The 18,508-nt window shown below is 39.9% G+C and overlaps 1 protein-coding gene across 1 annotated transcript in view; it reads left to right on the top strand.

The window, feature by feature from the left end:
* The window catches only part of LOC114667589 (DNA-binding protein RFX7), a 149,833-nt gene extending 142,299 nt beyond the window's left edge, over positions 1 to 7,534 (top strand). Inside the window, exon 9 of the mRNA XM_028822950.2 lies at positions 3,776 to 7,534. Within this exon, the coding sequence (XP_028678783.1) occupies positions 3,776 to 7,057 (3,282 nt within the window). The 3' untranslated portion in view covers positions 7,058 to 7,534. The remainder of the gene's footprint in view (positions 1 to 3,775) is intronic.
* The last annotated feature ends 10,974 nt before the right edge of the window (positions 7,535 to 18,508 follow it).

Genomic DNA, 18,508 nt, shown 5'->3' with positions numbered 1-18,508 from the left:
GTGTCAATCCTGAAATTAGAAACTAGTTTACTGAATGAGACAGAAATTTGTGTTAGATGCGTAAGATTCTGTGTGACATGGTGACACAGTGCTAGCGCTGCTGCCTTTCAGCAAAAAAGACTGGGGGTTCGCACTTCAGGTGCTTACAACATGGAGCTTGCATGTTCCCTCCCAAGTATGTGTGGGTTTCCTCCAGGTGCTCCATTTTCCTCCTACAGCAGACTAAATACATGCAGGTTAGGTGGACTGGCATTGCAAAATTTGTTCTACAGAATGATTGTGTGTGTCTGCATGTCAACACTGTGATGGACTGGCTACCTGCTCAGGGATTGTTCCTGCCTTACATCCGACACTTGCTGGGTTAGACTCCAGCTGACCTGTGAACCTGACTGGGATAAGTGGGTTTGAAAATTGATGAACATTTTGTTCTTCTTTTATTGTTCTGGTTATTTAAGCTATTTTTTGCTTATGAACAGACAAGTGGGTAACACTAAAAATGCTGCCCTTCAGCATTCATTGTTTTTGATGCTGTCTGCTCTGCTCACTTAAGAGATTACAATCCATAGATGAAGTGAAATGAAAAGAAAATGAAAAAGTATTTAAGGATTTAGAAAAAAAATTAAACTTTTTATACCTTGAAACAAACAAATCAAATAGAAATAAAATTGACATACTGTGAAATTGGCTGGAACAAAAACCTGCAGCCACAGGGGACCCTGGAATGAACTTGAGAACCGCTGCAATATGATGTGTGTCCAAAGACCTAACGCCTTCCCTCCCTTAGCCATTTATTCTAAAATATAAAGTTTTCAGCTTAACAGAACAACAGAGCAAGTGAAGCTGATTGCCCACATTTGTTGTCATGTTGTTAGTATGGTAAGCTTGGCCATTCTGTTCACAGCACTGGAGTGGATAGTCTTGATCAAAAGAGCCAACATTAGAATATGATCTTACTGTCTGACCTAATGGTTGTTGAGTCTGGCCAAAGCACTGTAAATACTCATGTTTTCAGGACAAATTCAGCAAGGAATTTGTTATATCTTGCTGTAAGTTAACCACCCAAAATTATGATTTTTAAAATGTCCAACATTTTTCCATCTATTTTTGAAATTGGTCAACTTTTTTTTTATAGATGTAGAACAGGTAAACTAAATGGCTGGCTCAGGTAGGGACATTTTAGTTTGAAGTCTGTTACTTTAGCCATTTAGTTGCCCTAATTTCCGTTTGAAAAGTAAAGTCAATGTTGCATTACATGACTTCTAGTTGTAAGGGATGTCAAACTTGATGACTTCAATTGCTGAATTTATCAGCCAAGTATGTCAGATTACAAGATTAGAAATTGTAAGATATGACAAAATAAATGTGTAACGACTTTCCAGCACAGTTTCTCATTTTCAAAGTATCATGAGCTTGGTGGACATGCACAGGCTTTACTTGTATGCCGAGTTCAGCTGCAAACGTTTTTTTTTTTTTTTAAATCATTTATTCCATTTTGTATCAGTCAGACGATTCTTCTGTTTATGAAGTCCAAAACACCTCTGTTCCTTATTCCTCGTGCTACATTATATGCATTGTACTTCAAGGTGGATACTCGGCGCTTGTCAGCTCTCATACACACACAAGACTGCCCGTACAACTTAAAACTAAGACCCCATCCATACGCAGACATTAGTTTCAGTTTTCATCTTTCATCTACACTGCCCCACCATTTTCATCCCCCCAAAAAAGGAGATTTCCGAAAACATATACAGTGGAACCTCGGTTCATGACCATAATTCGTTCCAAAACTCTGGTCGTAACCCAATTTGGTCGTGAACTAATTTCCCCCATAGGATTGTATGTAAATACAATTAATCCGTTCCAGACTATACGAACTGCATGTAAATATATATATTTTTTTTTATTTTTAAACACAAATAAAGTTAATTAAACCATAAAATGCACAGCGTAATAGTAAACTAAATGTAAAAACATTGAATAACACTGAGAAAACCTTGAACAACAGAGAAAACTAACACTGCAATAGTTCACGCTATAGCGCTACCAACCGCTGGCTAAAAACACTTTTTTTTAATGAGTTTTAAGCACAGGGAAAAAAATGAACATTTGAAAAAATTCCGTAATTTAATAAACCACCAAGAAAAGTAACATTGCAACAATGCAGGCTACGAACCGATCGCTGTAAACAGAAGTGAAAACAAAAACAAGCCCAGTGCATTCTTTAACAGCCTTCTCTACCTTATGCATCCAGCTCTCTGTCTCGCGCTGCCTGTGTGTGTGTCTCTCTCTCTCGCGTGTGCCTGTGAGTGTGTGTGTGTCTCTCTCGCGCGCCTGTGTGTGTGTGCGTCTCTCTCTCGTGTGTGTGTCGCACTCTCTCGCTCTCTCTTTTGCTCGCTGCACAGGAAATGCACAGGGAGAGACTGAACACATACAAACCGAAAGGAAAACTGGCTTGTTCGTATACCGACTGTGTGGTCGTGAACAGATGCAAAAGTTTGGCAAACTTTTTGGTCGTAAACTGATTTGTACGTGTTCCGAGACATTCGTGAACCGAGGTTCCACTGTACTTTTGAAAACGCAGCCTCAGTGTTGTTGTGTGGATGGGCAAAAACACAGTTTTTTCGAAAATGCAGCCTCGATTCATGCTCTGCTTTTTTCATGGTTATTTGTGTCCCGGGATCCTGCTCATTCTCTGATTGATCGGTCACCCTTCATGACAGAAAAAACATAATTCCAACATAGCAGATATTGAGGAGTTGCTTTCCATAGCACGTGTTATGTTACTTACCTGTATGAATCCAAATTTATGTTTTTGTACAGTTTGAGTACTGCATGCATATCACAAAAGGAAAATAATTTACCAGTTGCTATAGTTCTGAGATAAACCCCATGACGGGTGGCGTTAGCTTCCTTTCAAGAATCACCGGCTTTTGTTGAGACATCCGTAGCGTGTGCATATGTGACCAGTGTAGGCAGACAACAACGTCATATGTTGTTTTATTGCAGAAGAAGATACTTTTGTAAATTATATGAAAAAGCTAGTGTGGATGAAGTTAATTTTTGTTTAAAAATACCGTTTTTAAACGAAAACATAATAGTGTGGAAGTAGCCAAAACCATGGACTGCCTGGACTAAGTTGCTGGGTCATGGTAGACGACTGGAAGTCACAGGAGAGCTCCACGTCTTCTGGTGACTCCCTAAGATTATGTAAAGAAAATGAAGCAACTGAAAATCGCCACAAAAGTTTAGTAATGTGACATGACCTTAAGCTGCTTTTGAAAATCCGCACAATACTAGTTTCTCAACATAGAAGATAGGCCAGACTGACCTAACAAGACTGGGCATAAACTTGGTTGTTAGACACTTTAGAAAGTCTGATATCTTTTGAGGTTGTGCTGGCAAAGTGTTCATATTGTTGGGTGGGATTGTGGATGGTGGAATATCTCCACTGCAGTTATTTCCATCGGCAAGATGAGATGTGCTATATGCTTGCCCACGGTCACTGAGATGTAGTGCTATTAGCTTGTGGTCAAAATACAAAGGGAGCTCATTATTATAACTTGCCTGCTAAAATTTCACGTTTCGGCCCTCATCTTTCACGTTTGCAAGGAAATGATGGTACCCAACTAGGATTATTTCTGAAACCAAAGTGTACCTAAGGAAGTTGTTTTTTTCCCTCATGTTGAAGTTGCTTTTCTTCTGCTCAGTTTCATTTTAGAGTTTACTTTCATATTAATCTTGAACTTCTTTTTTTTTCCTCTCTCTCTCTGTCTAGGTGCAAAGAAACACCCAGCTGGTAACCTCACCCAGTCCAGTCAGCACACCTGAAGGAAAAGTTGTTCCTGTAAACTTTCAAGTAGTTGCTCAGCACATGCAGTCTGTGAAGCAGCCACCCCGGACTCCTCAAAACATCCCAGCCAGCCCAGTTGGAGATCGTTCAGCTCGGCATCGTTACGCCCAGATCCTTCCGAAACCATCTGCTACCAGCGCTCTCACTCTTCGGTCTCCTACCACAGTGCTCATCACCAACAGTCCTATTAAAACTGTTATGCCTACTTCGCATGTGAGTTCAGTAAACGTGGTAAAAATGACAGCAATATCATTAGCCCCCAGCAACAGTGGAGCTGCACTTAGACCTGCCTCTGCTGGCAACAATGGAGCAGGGGCAAGTGAGGAGTCCAGGGCAGGCCCACATCTCAAAAACGGTTCCTGTGTCTCTCTTCAGTCTCCGGCAGCAAGGTCTCACAATGAGGCCACCACACCTACTATCGAAATTAAAATGGAGCCCGAAGCCATAACTGATGACAACCAAACCCTCAGCACAGATGGCCTGGTCTTAACTCAGGAGGCACCAAACAATCAAAAGGATACCAACGAGATGTGCATGAAACTAACGGCTATAGATCCTGCTGTGCAGGCCAGGGGTTCCGAAGAAGACAGTGAGGTCAGAGTAGAAGGGATGAGGACCAAATGTGATGCAAAGTCCCTTTTGAACAACACTGTGGCATCCTCTGCTGAGAGCAATAATCATGCAAGCACTTTCTTTGTTGCAATTTCAAACCAGAACACCAGCATGACATCAGCATCGAATTGCAATGCAGCTGATTTGCCGAAGGAAGCCAGTTCTGTTCCCAAGTGCCCTAGAAAGCGCTCTACAGGCTCTGCCTCCGAGTCTCAAGCACCACCTGTGAAAAAAGTGGTCATTAGCCAGCAGTCTGTCGGATGCCTGGAAGGATCAAAGGCAGCAGTCACTGCAACGGTGAAGAAGATGGCCAAGGCCAAACCTGAATGTGTACCAGCAGCTGCAACCGGGAAGGTGACTGTGAAGCTCAACTCCTTGGTTGCAACGAGAATTTTGGCTCACCCGCTTTCTGACATACAACCAACGCACGCAAGTGACTTTCAGAGAGTCGTAAAACCTCCATCTGCACACGATGTTGGCATGAAACAAGAGGGAAGCCCATCATCCATTGTGGATACCAGCATAACCCCAGGGGACAGCTCCAATCAGACGTTACTTCAGCATATCGCCATTAATCCTCCTCTGGCCCCCTCTGACTCTGACATGCTTGAAAGTGCCGATGTAAACAGTCTGCAGAAATCCGTGTGGGAACAGCTTGAAGGGATGCAGCAGCAAGCGTACACCCAGCTCATAACTCAGGCTACAGATATCGAACAGCTCCAGGGCTCTGCTCAGTTATCTCTGCATCCCGACATGGCCGAGTTCTCTGGATCACAGCCAAATGAAAGCCTTTTTCCGTTTGATGATGAGATTACCCAAGACAGTATTGTGGACGAGTTAGTATTAATGGAGGAGCAAATGAAAATGAACAATAACTCTCAGTCTTATGGCAGTTGCTTGGGGATGTCACTGCAGGGTCAGTCGGCAGTACCCCAAGGAGGAATGATGTCCTCACAACAAGCAGGAACTTCTTTCTATCACTCGGGTCACAGCAGCAGCACTCCAATCCACACGCCTACTCCTAATATGACACCTACACCCACTCCCACTCAAACGCCCACTTCAGAAATGATGGGTGGAGGCCAGGGCTTATCCCGGGAGAGTCCCTGTTCAAGGATGGCTCCAACAACTCCAGTTGACAGCGCTCTAGGGAGTAGTCGGCAAACGCCAATTGGCACGCCTCACTCCAATTGCAGCAGTAGTGTTCCCCCAAGTCCTGTGGACTGCAGGAATCCTTTTGCTTTCACACCTATAAATTCAAGCATCAATGCTTACCATGATGCTAGTATTGTTTCCAGCAGCCCCGTTAAGCCAATGCAGAGGCCTATGGCCACGCATCCTGATAAGGCCAAGTTGGAGTGGATGAACAATGGGTACAATAGTGTAGGAAGCTCCGCCATCTCGAACAACCCCATTGGAATTCTCCCCAGCTATCAGGATTTGGTAGACGATCACTTCAGAAAGCCACACGCCTTCGCCATACCAGGACAATCCTATCAGGTCCAGCCAAAGCATCAGGATGCACATTTTAGTCGCTTGACCTCAATTTCCCCAGTTCAGCACCAAGTAGCATCTATGGCAAACACCAAAGAGGAAGGGTTTGCAGTTCCAGCCCCCTTGGACATCAAAGGGACAAACACTTCCTCCGCCAGCAGCAGTTTTCGCTGTCGCAGCGTAAGCCCGGCTGTGCGTCAACGGAATTTGAGTGGCAGCACGGTCTACCCAGTCGCTAATCTCCCACGGACCAGCGTCAACCCCTTCAATACTCCTGTGACTCCAGAAGTCCTTAATATCTTCAACAACAGTCAAACAGATGGGAGCGCTAGCAACATGGCACAACGGAGTCAGTCAGTCCCATTAAATGTGATGATGCAGACAGCCGTACCTTCGATTCCCAAACAGAATAACAGCAAGAAAATCACTAACGTCTTGTTGAGCAAGATGGACTCTGACAACGATGATGCCGTTCGTGGTTTAGGCATTAATAATCTGCCTTCCAATTACACTGCTCGGATGAATCTCACCCAGATTTTAGAAACCACACCCAGCTTTGCGAACGCCAACCACCAAACCATGATGAGCCCCAGCCCTTCAGTCTATGAATTTCAGAAGCCAGGTTACCTCATGAAAAATAACCGAAATGAACATGTGAATTTTTCTTCTGGGGAAATACAAGCACAATCAGATATTGGGGAGGAACAGGAGCAGCAGGTGCAACCACAGACGCAGCAACAGGCAAGTGAACAAGAGCTAGACTTCAACAACACTGTCAAGGACCTCCTGGGAGATGACAGCCTTAACCCGAGCTCACAGCTTGTGAGCCAGGTGGTGTCGGAGGTCGGTGCTGCTGCATCTGATTTTTCCAGTGATATCAGGTTATCCTCGGAGCTTTCAAGCAGCATCAGTGATCTGAACACTTTAGATACCAATCTACTGTTTGACCCCAGTCGTCAGCAGGGACAGTTTGAAGACTCGACACTGGAGGAATTAAAGAATGATCCATTTTTCCAACAGATATGCAGTGAGTCTGTGAACTCCACAGGGTTTGACTGGCTGGAGAGCAAGGACCAGGCTACTGTGGAAATGTTGGGTTAATTGTTTTTTTCTTCTTCTTTTTGTACTTATCTATGTGAAAGATGTATAGCACACTGTATCAGAATCTGGACGCATCACATTTGTCCAGTGAGAAGTGCCATCCTAAACAGAAAAAAACAAAATGTGCTTGGAGGAATATTTTAGGAAAGATTTACTGCATTCCAGTGCATTAATTTGGAAAGAAACAACAGTAAAATATAGAAATAACTTCCTTTGCCTAAGAATGCAAAGAGCGCGTTTGTTAATGCTGTCCACAGGCACAGGGCTCGCTGTTCTCCTTTAGGGTGGATTTTATCACTTTGGCACATTGCCTGCAGGTAATGATGATGATGATGATGATGTTGGTGACGTTCTTACCATGTGTCCAATATAGCGTCTGTGTGTGTGCATATATGTATGGACGCATGTAGGGCTTTGTGTGTGTGTGTGTGTGTGTATGTATTTAGATACACACACACAAACACATGGACTGTCTGTCTGTCTATCTATATATATATATATAGTGTGTGCATATACATATACATACATACACACACACACACACACAGAACAGTGTGTTTTGTATGTGTGTGTATCTAGATAGATAGATACTTTATTAATCCCAAGGGGAAATTCACAAATCTATTATAGATGTGTGACTATGTATGCATTTATATATATATATATATATATATATATATATATATATATATACTGTATATGTAGTTATTTATATATATATATATATATATATATATATATATATATATAATATATATATAATATATACATACTCGCATTGTATACTTTTGGGTACAAGTTGTAAATCTATATGTATATTATAGGTAACACACAAACACTGTATGTAAATATATATAAAAAATATTTATATACAGACAGTTCATGCGTTTGTGTAGGCATATCTGTTTGTCTTTATTATGTATGTTTGTTGTGTTGGCTGCTGTCTTTCGTATGCTGCTGAGAAATGAGATTTGTCACTCCATGACCCTGAACTGGATTAAGCAGATTTTAAAATGTATATGTATGTGTGTGTGTGTGTATATAAATATCTACCTATCATGCTGTCTATGAATCTTATATAGCACATTTCCTATCTGTCTGGCTGTCTCTTCCCATTTTCAGATCTCTTTAATCACACTCAGAATCAAAGTCATGCATATAAAGATGTGTGTGTATATATTTATATGTACATGAATATGTATATATATGTATATTTGTGTGTGTGTATGTATGTATATGTATATACTGTATATGTATATATGTATATGTATATATATATATGTATATGTAGATATATATATATATGTATGTATATATATGTATGTATATATGTATGTATATATGTATATGTATATATATATGTATATATATATGTATATGTATATATATATATATACATCATAACAACTGAGAAACATAACATCATAACTCAGTAAATACTACACAAAGATAATTATTTTATTAATATTACACAGATGACTAAAATGTGAACATTATTTTTTTTCTACTCCTTTATGGATATGCCAGCAATTCATTATAATGCCAACTTCCGAGGCACATTTTATTTTTGGTGCTCTAGACTAACATGTTGAAATTATTCCCTTATTTTTTTGGACACATTGCACATGTTTGTATTTGGTTGTGTTTGTGTATGGATAAAAAATAGGCAGAATATTGTTAAAAAAGAAAGAAAGAAAGAAATGGGACTGTATAAGAAAAATTTTCATTATTAAATGCTCGCACAATTTGAAGATTATGCCCATTAGACTGGTCCCATCCGTCTCTTCTTCCACACTTTGTGTTTTTTAGGTTGTCCGCTTTAAGCTTCTTTTATCTGCTTCATGTTATTAAGATGGGTTCCTTTCATGAAACCAAAGACAGTGACAAGGTGTGAGATCTGGCTGTTCCATTTTTGTGATTTGCATGTAGGTGTGGTGGGCTAAAAATGTGATGATACCAGAATTTCTATCACAGATTTTCTAACATGGTAGCTAATGCACATGAGGCGTAACCTGACAACTTGTTAGATGATCTGAATGTATGAGCACTTGAACTTGCAGACACCACCGTAATCAGCTGGTGGATTTGTTTGAAGAAGAGGCATTAATAAGTCATGTAAACTGTTTTTTCTTGTTTCTTTTTTTTTGTGTGAGTGTGCGTTTTTACACAGACATTCACTATATACAAATAAATAATGTTTATGTATGAATAAATAAATAGATATATATGTATGCACAGACATTTGCAGTGTATAGTGTGTGTGCATAGGTATATAGATTATTATAGATATATCTATATAGATAGATATGTAGATATAGATTTGTATATGAAATATAGACAGTATTTCATGAAAAATAGCCCAATTGTATGTATGTCTGTGTATGTATGTATATGTGTGTGTGTGTGTATATGTATGTGTATATATATATATAATATATATATATACACACTGAATGCACGCTAAGGAGATGTGGACGAATCGGCTGCTGGCTTGCAGCTGTTGCTACTGAGCTGCGTGTCCTGCATGTCATTTAAAAGCCTGTACAGCAGCTGTCCCTTTGTCTCACTTCCTTGTCTCTCGGGACGTTAAAGTGTCTCTGAGAAATTGTTTGTAAGTAGGGTGTGACGTACAAGTAGTCTCGCGGGACTTCAAAGTGCCTCCCTGAGATGATGACGTCTCGACCCAAAATTTTTTTATATAATATATATATATATATATATATATATACAGTATATATATATATATATATACAGTATATATATATAATATATATATATATATATATATATATATATATATATATATATATATACAGTATATATATATAATATATATATATATATAATAGAAAGAGAGAGGAATACAAAGGACACAAGAGAAACAGGGTTAAGGTCCAAGGTTTTGGCTCTCTTTAATGGTTGTTGTAAAATAAAGTGAAACAAATGTCAGAACCATTGTGGTCTGATTATAAACTTTAGTAAAGCACTTTTGGGGCATTAGTTCCACCACCACCATTATAGTGCTTCTTATTTAGTCAGCAGGCTGGAAGGGATTGGGCCTCCAGGTTTATAGTGGAAGTGATGTCAGAGTGCCACTCTGCTGTCATCCTTGGGTCTGCATCTGTATCACCCAGTTCTCTGCTATCCCAGTTCCTACCTGATTAAAGCCTTGAAAGATGTGTGTGTGTGTATAATATAAAAGATATTATTTTATAATATATAATTATAAAAGTGTAATTATAAAATATATAATATAAAATACACACACACACAGTGCACATTTGCAGAAGCAACTGTATAAAGTAAATTTACGTGTGACGCGGAGGTGCAGTATACAGTATGTGTATGGTATATGCAGGTCCTATTTCATCAAATGCATACACATAAACTATATGTATAGCTCAAGTGTAATTAGTGTATATATAGACACTCACTATATGTTTTAAATAACCATCCAAAGGTTACATTTTAAGCAGCATCAAGTTTTCTAAATTGACTTTATATTTCTTGTTGTCATTATATGACAGGATTAAGGCCAGCAAAAATCAGTATTTTTATTTGTTTTATAAAGAACCATATTTTATATTAAAAAATAATCATCTCTTGCATTACAACACATAATAACATTAATAAATATAAATTTGCTTTTTTATTTGCTCTTCTAAATTATCTTTAAAGTTCCATTTCCCACTATGCTTCAGTATCAAATGAAGAGACTATTGTAGTTCGTACTTCTGAGAAGGTCGAGGCCTTTAGAAAACAACTGTGAAAAATGAAACAGGCGATTAAGGGAAATACTAAAAATAAAATGAAGGGCTAGTCCTTGAAATACTCAACTGGCTGGGAATGCATTTTATTTATTTCTCTGGTTTACTTTTCCAGTTGAGGGTACAGGACAAAAGCCGCTATATATGCATTTCTACAGATCGTGATAACTCTGAAAGTGAGCTGTGAATTTGTCTTCAAGAATAATGAACAGATTTGGTAACATCAGGCTCTTCAAAAGCAGATCAGATGGCTCAAACATTTCCATTCTGATGCCTTTTTTCAGTATTTCTTTTGCTATTTTGTAAAACGTTATCATTATATTAAAATCGTTTTTAAGTTGCTTTAAATTGTGAGACTAGTATTGTGAGGTGTTAACCCCGTCAGATGAGAAAGGAAACGTCTTCCTAGTGCAGCTACTGTAGTGCGGATTTTCTCTTTGATTTATTCATGTGATTTTGAGGTTTCTACAGTACGGTACACACGTGGTCTTATCATACAACTGACATGGTGTCACTGTCCACTACACTCCACCTCCTTGTTGTTCTTCATTTTAAATGTTTAGATGTAGCCTTGTGATCCTTGTTTGAACAGGCAGAAGGATTTTTAACAGGTACCATAAAAAAAGGGAGTCCCGCTTGTCACAAACTGGAGCAAAGAAAACGCCTGAAAAGGCAACGAATGCTTTAAATTTATTTTAATGTAAATTAACGTGTGGTTCATTATTGCGCTGTTCGGCAGCTATAAGCCCATTGCCCAGTAGCATTTTGAATTATTAAAATGAAACTCACAGCAGTAACTAACCTGTTTATTTGTAGCCAAGTAAGAACAGCGTTTGTGAAGTAAGTCATGGTTAGGGTGAGAGGAATAGACTGTTAAATTAATCATTAAAGATGAAATCAGACATCATAATACTTGAAAAAGAAAGGAAAAAAAAAATCAGCCTTTTGCAGTAGACACTGGATAAGAAAATAACATATGTGTGAGGTCAACGCTCAGCGTGTTTTCTGAGGTTCATATTATTGCACTAAACTTTTTTTTAAGAACCTAAGGCATGGCACCTCTTTTAGGACAAATGCAGCAATGGGAAGCCCGCAAAAAAAAAAAAAAAAAAAAAAATATTTTTTATAAAGAGCTTCAATATAAATTAAAAAGGAAAAACTATGAAAGATATGGCATGTCATCCAAACAGTGACAGTTTGAATTGTCTTATGTAGCAATGTGCATTGATCTCAATGAGATAAATCTTTTACTCATTCTCTTACACGAGAATATAGAACAGGATTACAAAAAAGATCCGTTTTCCTTCATGATATTGATATATGATCACAAGTGTGCATGTGTATTGAATTCTGTTGTACAGTACTAAATATTCTTTGTAACCACTTTTTTGCTGTAATAAAGACTGGTTTGGAGTTGACCAGCTCAGCTTAGTTATTCACAACACAAGCTATTTACGTTGTTTGATGTTTACTAATTCAAACTACTACTTGTTGAATATGTTTTTTTATATATATATATATCTATCTTTTTTGCATTTTTCTTGTAAAGGCCATTTTGATTTCCTTTTTTCTTTTTTTTTAACTGTATTTTTAAATAGTTGTACAAGCACTGAATTTAAAAAAAAAAACAAAAAAACAACAGAAATTACGTTTTTCTCTTTTTTGGAATGCACAAGAAAATCATTCATCCGGTTGTCAAAAACTGTATTTCGCACTGTACCTTTTTCTCTAAGGTCGTAAGACCCCCTTAAACCCCATAGAATAGAAGACTGAACTCCTTCCTCCACCCTGGTGGTAATTGTCTGTTGTACTGCTGGATTTGCAAAAGGATGCTAATACTGCGATCGCAATCCGGCAGTAGTTTTTGGTTTTTTTTTTTTTTTTTTATTCAAAGTGTTCACATATGTTGAAGTTTTCTAAATGGTTTTAAAAACCAATAAATTTTTTTTTTACTATGTAGTCCTGTTTTTAATTATCTAATTATATGACAGGGTTGTGTCGGTCTGTCACGCGATTACTCGCAAACCGCTGGGGCAAAAACCTTGTCGTTGTTCGTAGTTGAAAGCTTACAACGTGATAGCGGCAACCTTTGCATCTTTCTTACGGCAGACTGCTCGAGAGGGTAACATGGCAGAAAGGAAATGTACGAGGGTTGTTTCATAAGTTTTGAGACTTTTTTAAATAGATCCAACATGGTTTGGTCAATTCCGAAGAAAATTTTTACTCACATAAACTTGTCATTTGGCAACACTTCAGTGCTGTTCAACATACTCTCCCCCGATTTCAATGCACTTTTTCATGCGATAAATCCAACGATCAAAACTGTGACGAAAATCAGGTTCGGTCAGTTGGTCAAGCTGCTCTTCCACCGCAGAAATGAGGCTGTCCCTGTCCTCAAAATCCATTCCTTTCAGCTCCTTCTTCACCAGTCGGGAACAGCCAGAAGTCACAAGGTGCCAAATCTGGTGAATAAGGGGGCGGATGAAGGACTTCAATCCCAGATTTGGCGAGGAACTCAACAGTTTTGTTTGACTTGTGAGGTGGCGCGTTGTCATGGTGAAGGAAGGATGAAGTTTTTCAAGGTGCGATTAGGGCGACCTCTAGTGAGATTTTTGAAAACTTCTGGAAGGCACAAGGTTGTGTAGACATCAGAGTTCAGGACGTGGAACTGAAGCAATAATTTTTTTGTAGCCAAAAAAGATGGCAAACATGGTCCTCTTGGCTGACCTTTGGCACCTGGCTTTCAGTGGAGGAAGGCAACCTTTTGGACCCCACTTCGAGCTCTTTTTCTCATCTCCATCTGTAGCTGGGTGGGCCAAAAATTTATTAGAAGATGTGAAAGGATTGTAGAACAATAGAAAAAAATTTCGTCCGCCTCCGATGACTGCAAGTGACCGAGTCTCAAAACTTATGAAACAACCCTCGTACATCCGCTGACAGTCAAGAGCATTGCTGAGGGCGCTCACTGCAAAAAGAACAAGAACACCAGCGTCATCTGCTAAGTATCAAGTATGGATGCCTACACGGCAAACAGAGACAAGTGCCTTCAAAAATCAACCTGTGAGCAGCTGGCTAATACAATGGCTCCTTGACATACCACACATAGCTCCATGATACAGAATGGAAGAACAGCAATTATGGAGAAATGTACGTTGACCAATGAGGAGTTTGTCAAGTACTCACAACTTCTGCCCATAACCAAACATTGCTTTTACATCCTTACATCAAAGTTTAGTTGAGGAGCACAACTTTCAGAAGTTAGAATGGCAAAGTGCTCACTGTGGGGTGGTGTTTTCTTACACTGAAAACAAAAGAATGTGCGGCCAAAATGGAAATGTTTAGCTTGCTCTTGTCTACCACCAGGGGGCGTACAGTTCCCCAAACCCCGGACAAAGAAGACACAGAGCCCAGTCTTGCCACACAACACACATTTATTTATAGTGGGGAAACACGTTCCCCCATTTCCCTTTGGTACAGCACACTTCGCAAGCACAAACACCGCCCTTCTTTTTTCCTCTCTCTTCACCTTCACTCCTTCTCGCAAGCTTTGTCCTCCACCTCACAACTCTGGCTTCTCAACTGGCTCCTTTTATAAAGCACCCGGAAGTGCTCCAGGTGTTCCTTGACCTTCTTCTGGCAGCACTTCTGGGTGTGGCTGAAGTGGTGCCACAGGTGCAGTACCTCCTGGTGATGCCAACTCCCAGCATTCCCTGCGGTGATCCATGGTCCTGTAGCAGCCCAGAGGGGCTGCCCTCTAGCATCCCAAGGAAGATATTACCCCAGCCGTGCTCTCTCCTTCAGTCCTTCCACCCAGCAGGCGTCCCAGCCAGGTAACGGCCCTGGCCATCCATCACACTCTATACAGACCACCTTTATTTGAGGGCTGGAGGTCTGTGTGTCACCTAGTTATTATTATTATTAAATCCTCTAATTACATGACGGTCTGAATTTGGCTGGTGGATCAGACTGGGGCAAAGAAACCCAAATGTGTGTATGTGTGACACTGAAGAAAGATGTTTATACCAAACCTGTGAAAGGTTCTATGATATAAGGGATCAACTGAACCACAACAAATATAAGAGGTGCAAATGATCAAATGGACATGCAGAGTTTACATACACTGAGGAAAGAAGAAGGCAACTGCAGAGAACTGAAGGACGATTTGCATGTTGGGCAAGATATGGAGGAGAACAAGAGTGTCTGAATTTGATTTGAATGGAAGTGATGGTGATGAAAAGAGAAGATCCATCTAATTAATTAATTGCAACTACATCAAACACAATGCAGGACTCGAGTACTTTTTGAAGCAGCGAAAGGGGTAATGATGGCTTGTAAAATGACCCATAAAACAGGCCAGCACTTCTCTCGCCTGCCTAGAATAGGCCTCACCCTAAGCAGCCTAACTCCAAACTTCACAGGCAGGCTTTGATCTACAAAGTCCCAAAGGTAGATCTGGCTTCAAACTACTTTTTTGTTCTTCAAATGTCCCAAAATACACAAAAATATACATAAATGCCTTACAAGGGAGTGGAACCCCAAAACCTCTGGCTTAAGAGACAAGTCCAAATTAAAAATATAAATATTTATATGACGCAAAATAATCAAAATGATAAAAATAAGGCAGCAGGGTTTATCTAAAAAGGCAACACATCCTAAAAGAAATCTAGTATTCGAGGACCAAATAATATGAAAAGAAAAATCATAACCAGAAGATGGAGACTCATCATTCAATGCACCCTGCAAGCAGCAGTGAACCAATGCAGGACCTAAGGACCAGAATATATCTCTGTATTATAAAATGAAATCCTGGGATGAGACTTTTTCAGAGATAATTTCAAGGGCCCATGAGACGATACTTTTTGCCAAGAGACTTCAAAAAGTCCCACACTCCTCTCAAACATTTACAACTACGCCCACGGTCCACTCACTTCTCATTCGTGTGAATGCTATTGTCAGACCCAGCTCCAAGTGAGGTCGGAAATAAAAGACAAAGAGTAGAAAACAAAGTAGAATGTCGTAAAGAGGTTCAAAAACGTTGGCATGATACACATGCAGAGCAGGTTAGAGATTATGAAAGTATAATAATTTCAAAAGTCTCAAAAAACTGATAGAAAAGAGCACTAACAAACGGAAATTATTACTTGGTGAAATAACGGAACAGCGAAACGAGATTGAATATCTGGACATAGGTGATATGACAGAAGTATGTAGATATTGTAAGGCTTTAAACTTTAAGTCGGAGTCTTGTAGATCGTCTAATTCGTGTTGCCATCAGGGAAAAGTAGTGTTTCTTCCCAATGAAGAGGCGTAACTGTTGTTTGGTGAAGGTGAAATCCACATACGCAAGCGGCAGAGACGTGAAGTGGCCGACTCATAATGCAGGCCGGGGGCAAAGCCCCCTAGTAATATGAAAAATAAAGAAAACTCAATTAGTAAATAAAAGTAAACTTTTAAATTACAAAGCAACATGTGAGGACAATAAAAGCAACACTTATTCACTCACGGGCCACTTTATTAGGTACTCCTTGCTAGTAGCGGGTTGGACCCCCTTTTGCCTTCAGAACTACCTCATTTCTTCATGGCAGATATTCAACAAGGTGCTGGAAACATTCCTCAGGGATTCTGGTCCATGTTGACATGATAGCATCACACAGTCTCTGCAGATTTGTCGGCTGCACATCCATGATGCGACTCTTCCGCTCCACCACAACCCAAAGGTACTCTATTGGATTGAGATCTGGTGATGGTGGTGGCCATTTAAATACAGAGAACTCACTGAGATGATTTGAGCTTTGTGACATTGTGTGTTAATCAACTGGAAGTAGTCATCAGAAGATGGGTACACTGAGGTCATAAAGGGATTGACATGGTCAGTAACACTATTCGGGCAGACTGTGGCATTTAAACGATGATCATTTGGTACCATGGGGTTCAAAGTTTGCCAAGAAAATATCCCTCACACCATTACACCACCACCACCACCCTGAACCGTTGATACAAGGCAGAATGGATCCATGCTTTCATGTTGGTAAAGCCAAATTCTGACCCTACTTCGAGACTCATCAGACCAAGCAACGTTTTTCCAATCTTCTATTGTCCAATTTTTGTGAGCCCGTGTAAATTGTAGCCTCGGTTGCCTGTTCTTAGCTGACAGGAGTGGCACCCACTGGGGTCTCCTGCTTCTGTAGCTCACCTGCTTCAAGGTTTGACGTGTTGTGCATTCCAAGATGCTACTCTGCATACCTCAGTTGAAATGAGCGCTTATTTGAATTCCTGTTGCCTTTCTATCAGCTCAAGTTAGTCTGGCCATTCTCCTCTGACTGCTGGCATCAACAAGGCATTTTCACCCTGAGAACTGACGTTCACTGGATATTTCCCCTTTTCAGACCACTCTCTGTAAACCCTACAGATGGCTCTGTGTGAAAATCCCAGTAGATCAGCAGCTTCTGAAATACTCGGCCAGGCCCGTCTGGCACCAACAACCATTCCATGTTCAAAGTCAATTCAATCCTCTTTCATCCACATTCAGATAATCGGCTAGAACTTCAGCAGGTCGTCTTGACAATGTCTACATGCCAAAATGCATTGAGTTGCTGCTATGTGATTGGCTGATTAGATACTTACGTTAACAAGCAGTTGAACCAGTGTACATAATAAAGTGGCCGGTGAGTATATAAACAAGTGTTAATACTATTTATTTAATTATAAAGCACTTTAAAAACAACATCAAGGCTGACCAAAGTGCTGTACAATAAAAACCCAACATCTCAGAAACCGAAACACATAAACACATAAGAGCTGAAGAAATTCATAATAAAAAGTACACAGTCAACATTTCACACTGGATTAAAGGCCAGGGAGTAAAAGTGTGTTTTTAAATAAGATTTAAAGACAGCAAGTGAAGGATCCTGCCTAATGTGCAACGGCAAATTGTTCCAGAGTTTTGGAGCTGCAATTGCAAAAGCCGAATCACCTCGGAGTTTGTATCGTGCCTTAGGAACACGTAAAAGCATCTCGTCAGCTGATCTGAGAGAGCGAAACGTTACATAAGGGTGCAGCAGTTCCGACAAATAAAATGGGGCACAACCATTAAAGGATTTAAAAACAAATACAAGGATCTTAAAATGGATTTGAAAACGAACTGGAAGCCAGTGAAGGGAAGCCAGAATTGGGGTAATGTGCTCCTGCTTTCTTGTGCCAGTTAAAAAATCAAGCAGCTGCATTTTGCACCAGCTGTAGGCGAGCAATGGAGGCCTGGCTAATTCCAAAAAGCAGTGCATTGCAGTAATCTAGACAAGAGGTTATAAAAGCATGTATCACTGTGTCAAGGTTGCGTTTAGACAAAACGGGCTTGATTTTATTGATACTACAACAGAAAGCTCTGTATGAGCAGATACACTTACAAATATGCCTGCACTGGAGAGCATTTCAGTTCGGAAAAATGTATTTGCATTAAATCAGCTTTGCTGCTGGCAATGAGTGCAGCTCCCATCAGCCAGTCAGTAGTAATCTCACCACAATAGTAATGTCTGGAAGAAGTGATCATTTTTCAAAAACGCCACCTCTACTAATTTAGGTCCATGTCGACTGCCCTGGGTAATTCTTTGGAATTCTTGGATGCCTCTGCAACATATGGCATGCATGCTGGGGGCTTGATGAGTATTCTGTAAAGGAAGGACAATAC

The sequence above is a fragment of the Erpetoichthys calabaricus genome, chromosome 17 (genome assembly GCF_900747795.2).
Source record: "Erpetoichthys calabaricus chromosome 17, fErpCal1.3, whole genome shotgun sequence".
Taxonomy (NCBI): domain Eukaryota; kingdom Metazoa; phylum Chordata; class Cladistia; order Polypteriformes; family Polypteridae; genus Erpetoichthys; species Erpetoichthys calabaricus.
The sequence above is the reverse complement of the archived record's forward strand: the minus strand, read 5'-3'. Positions and strand labels throughout refer to the sequence as shown.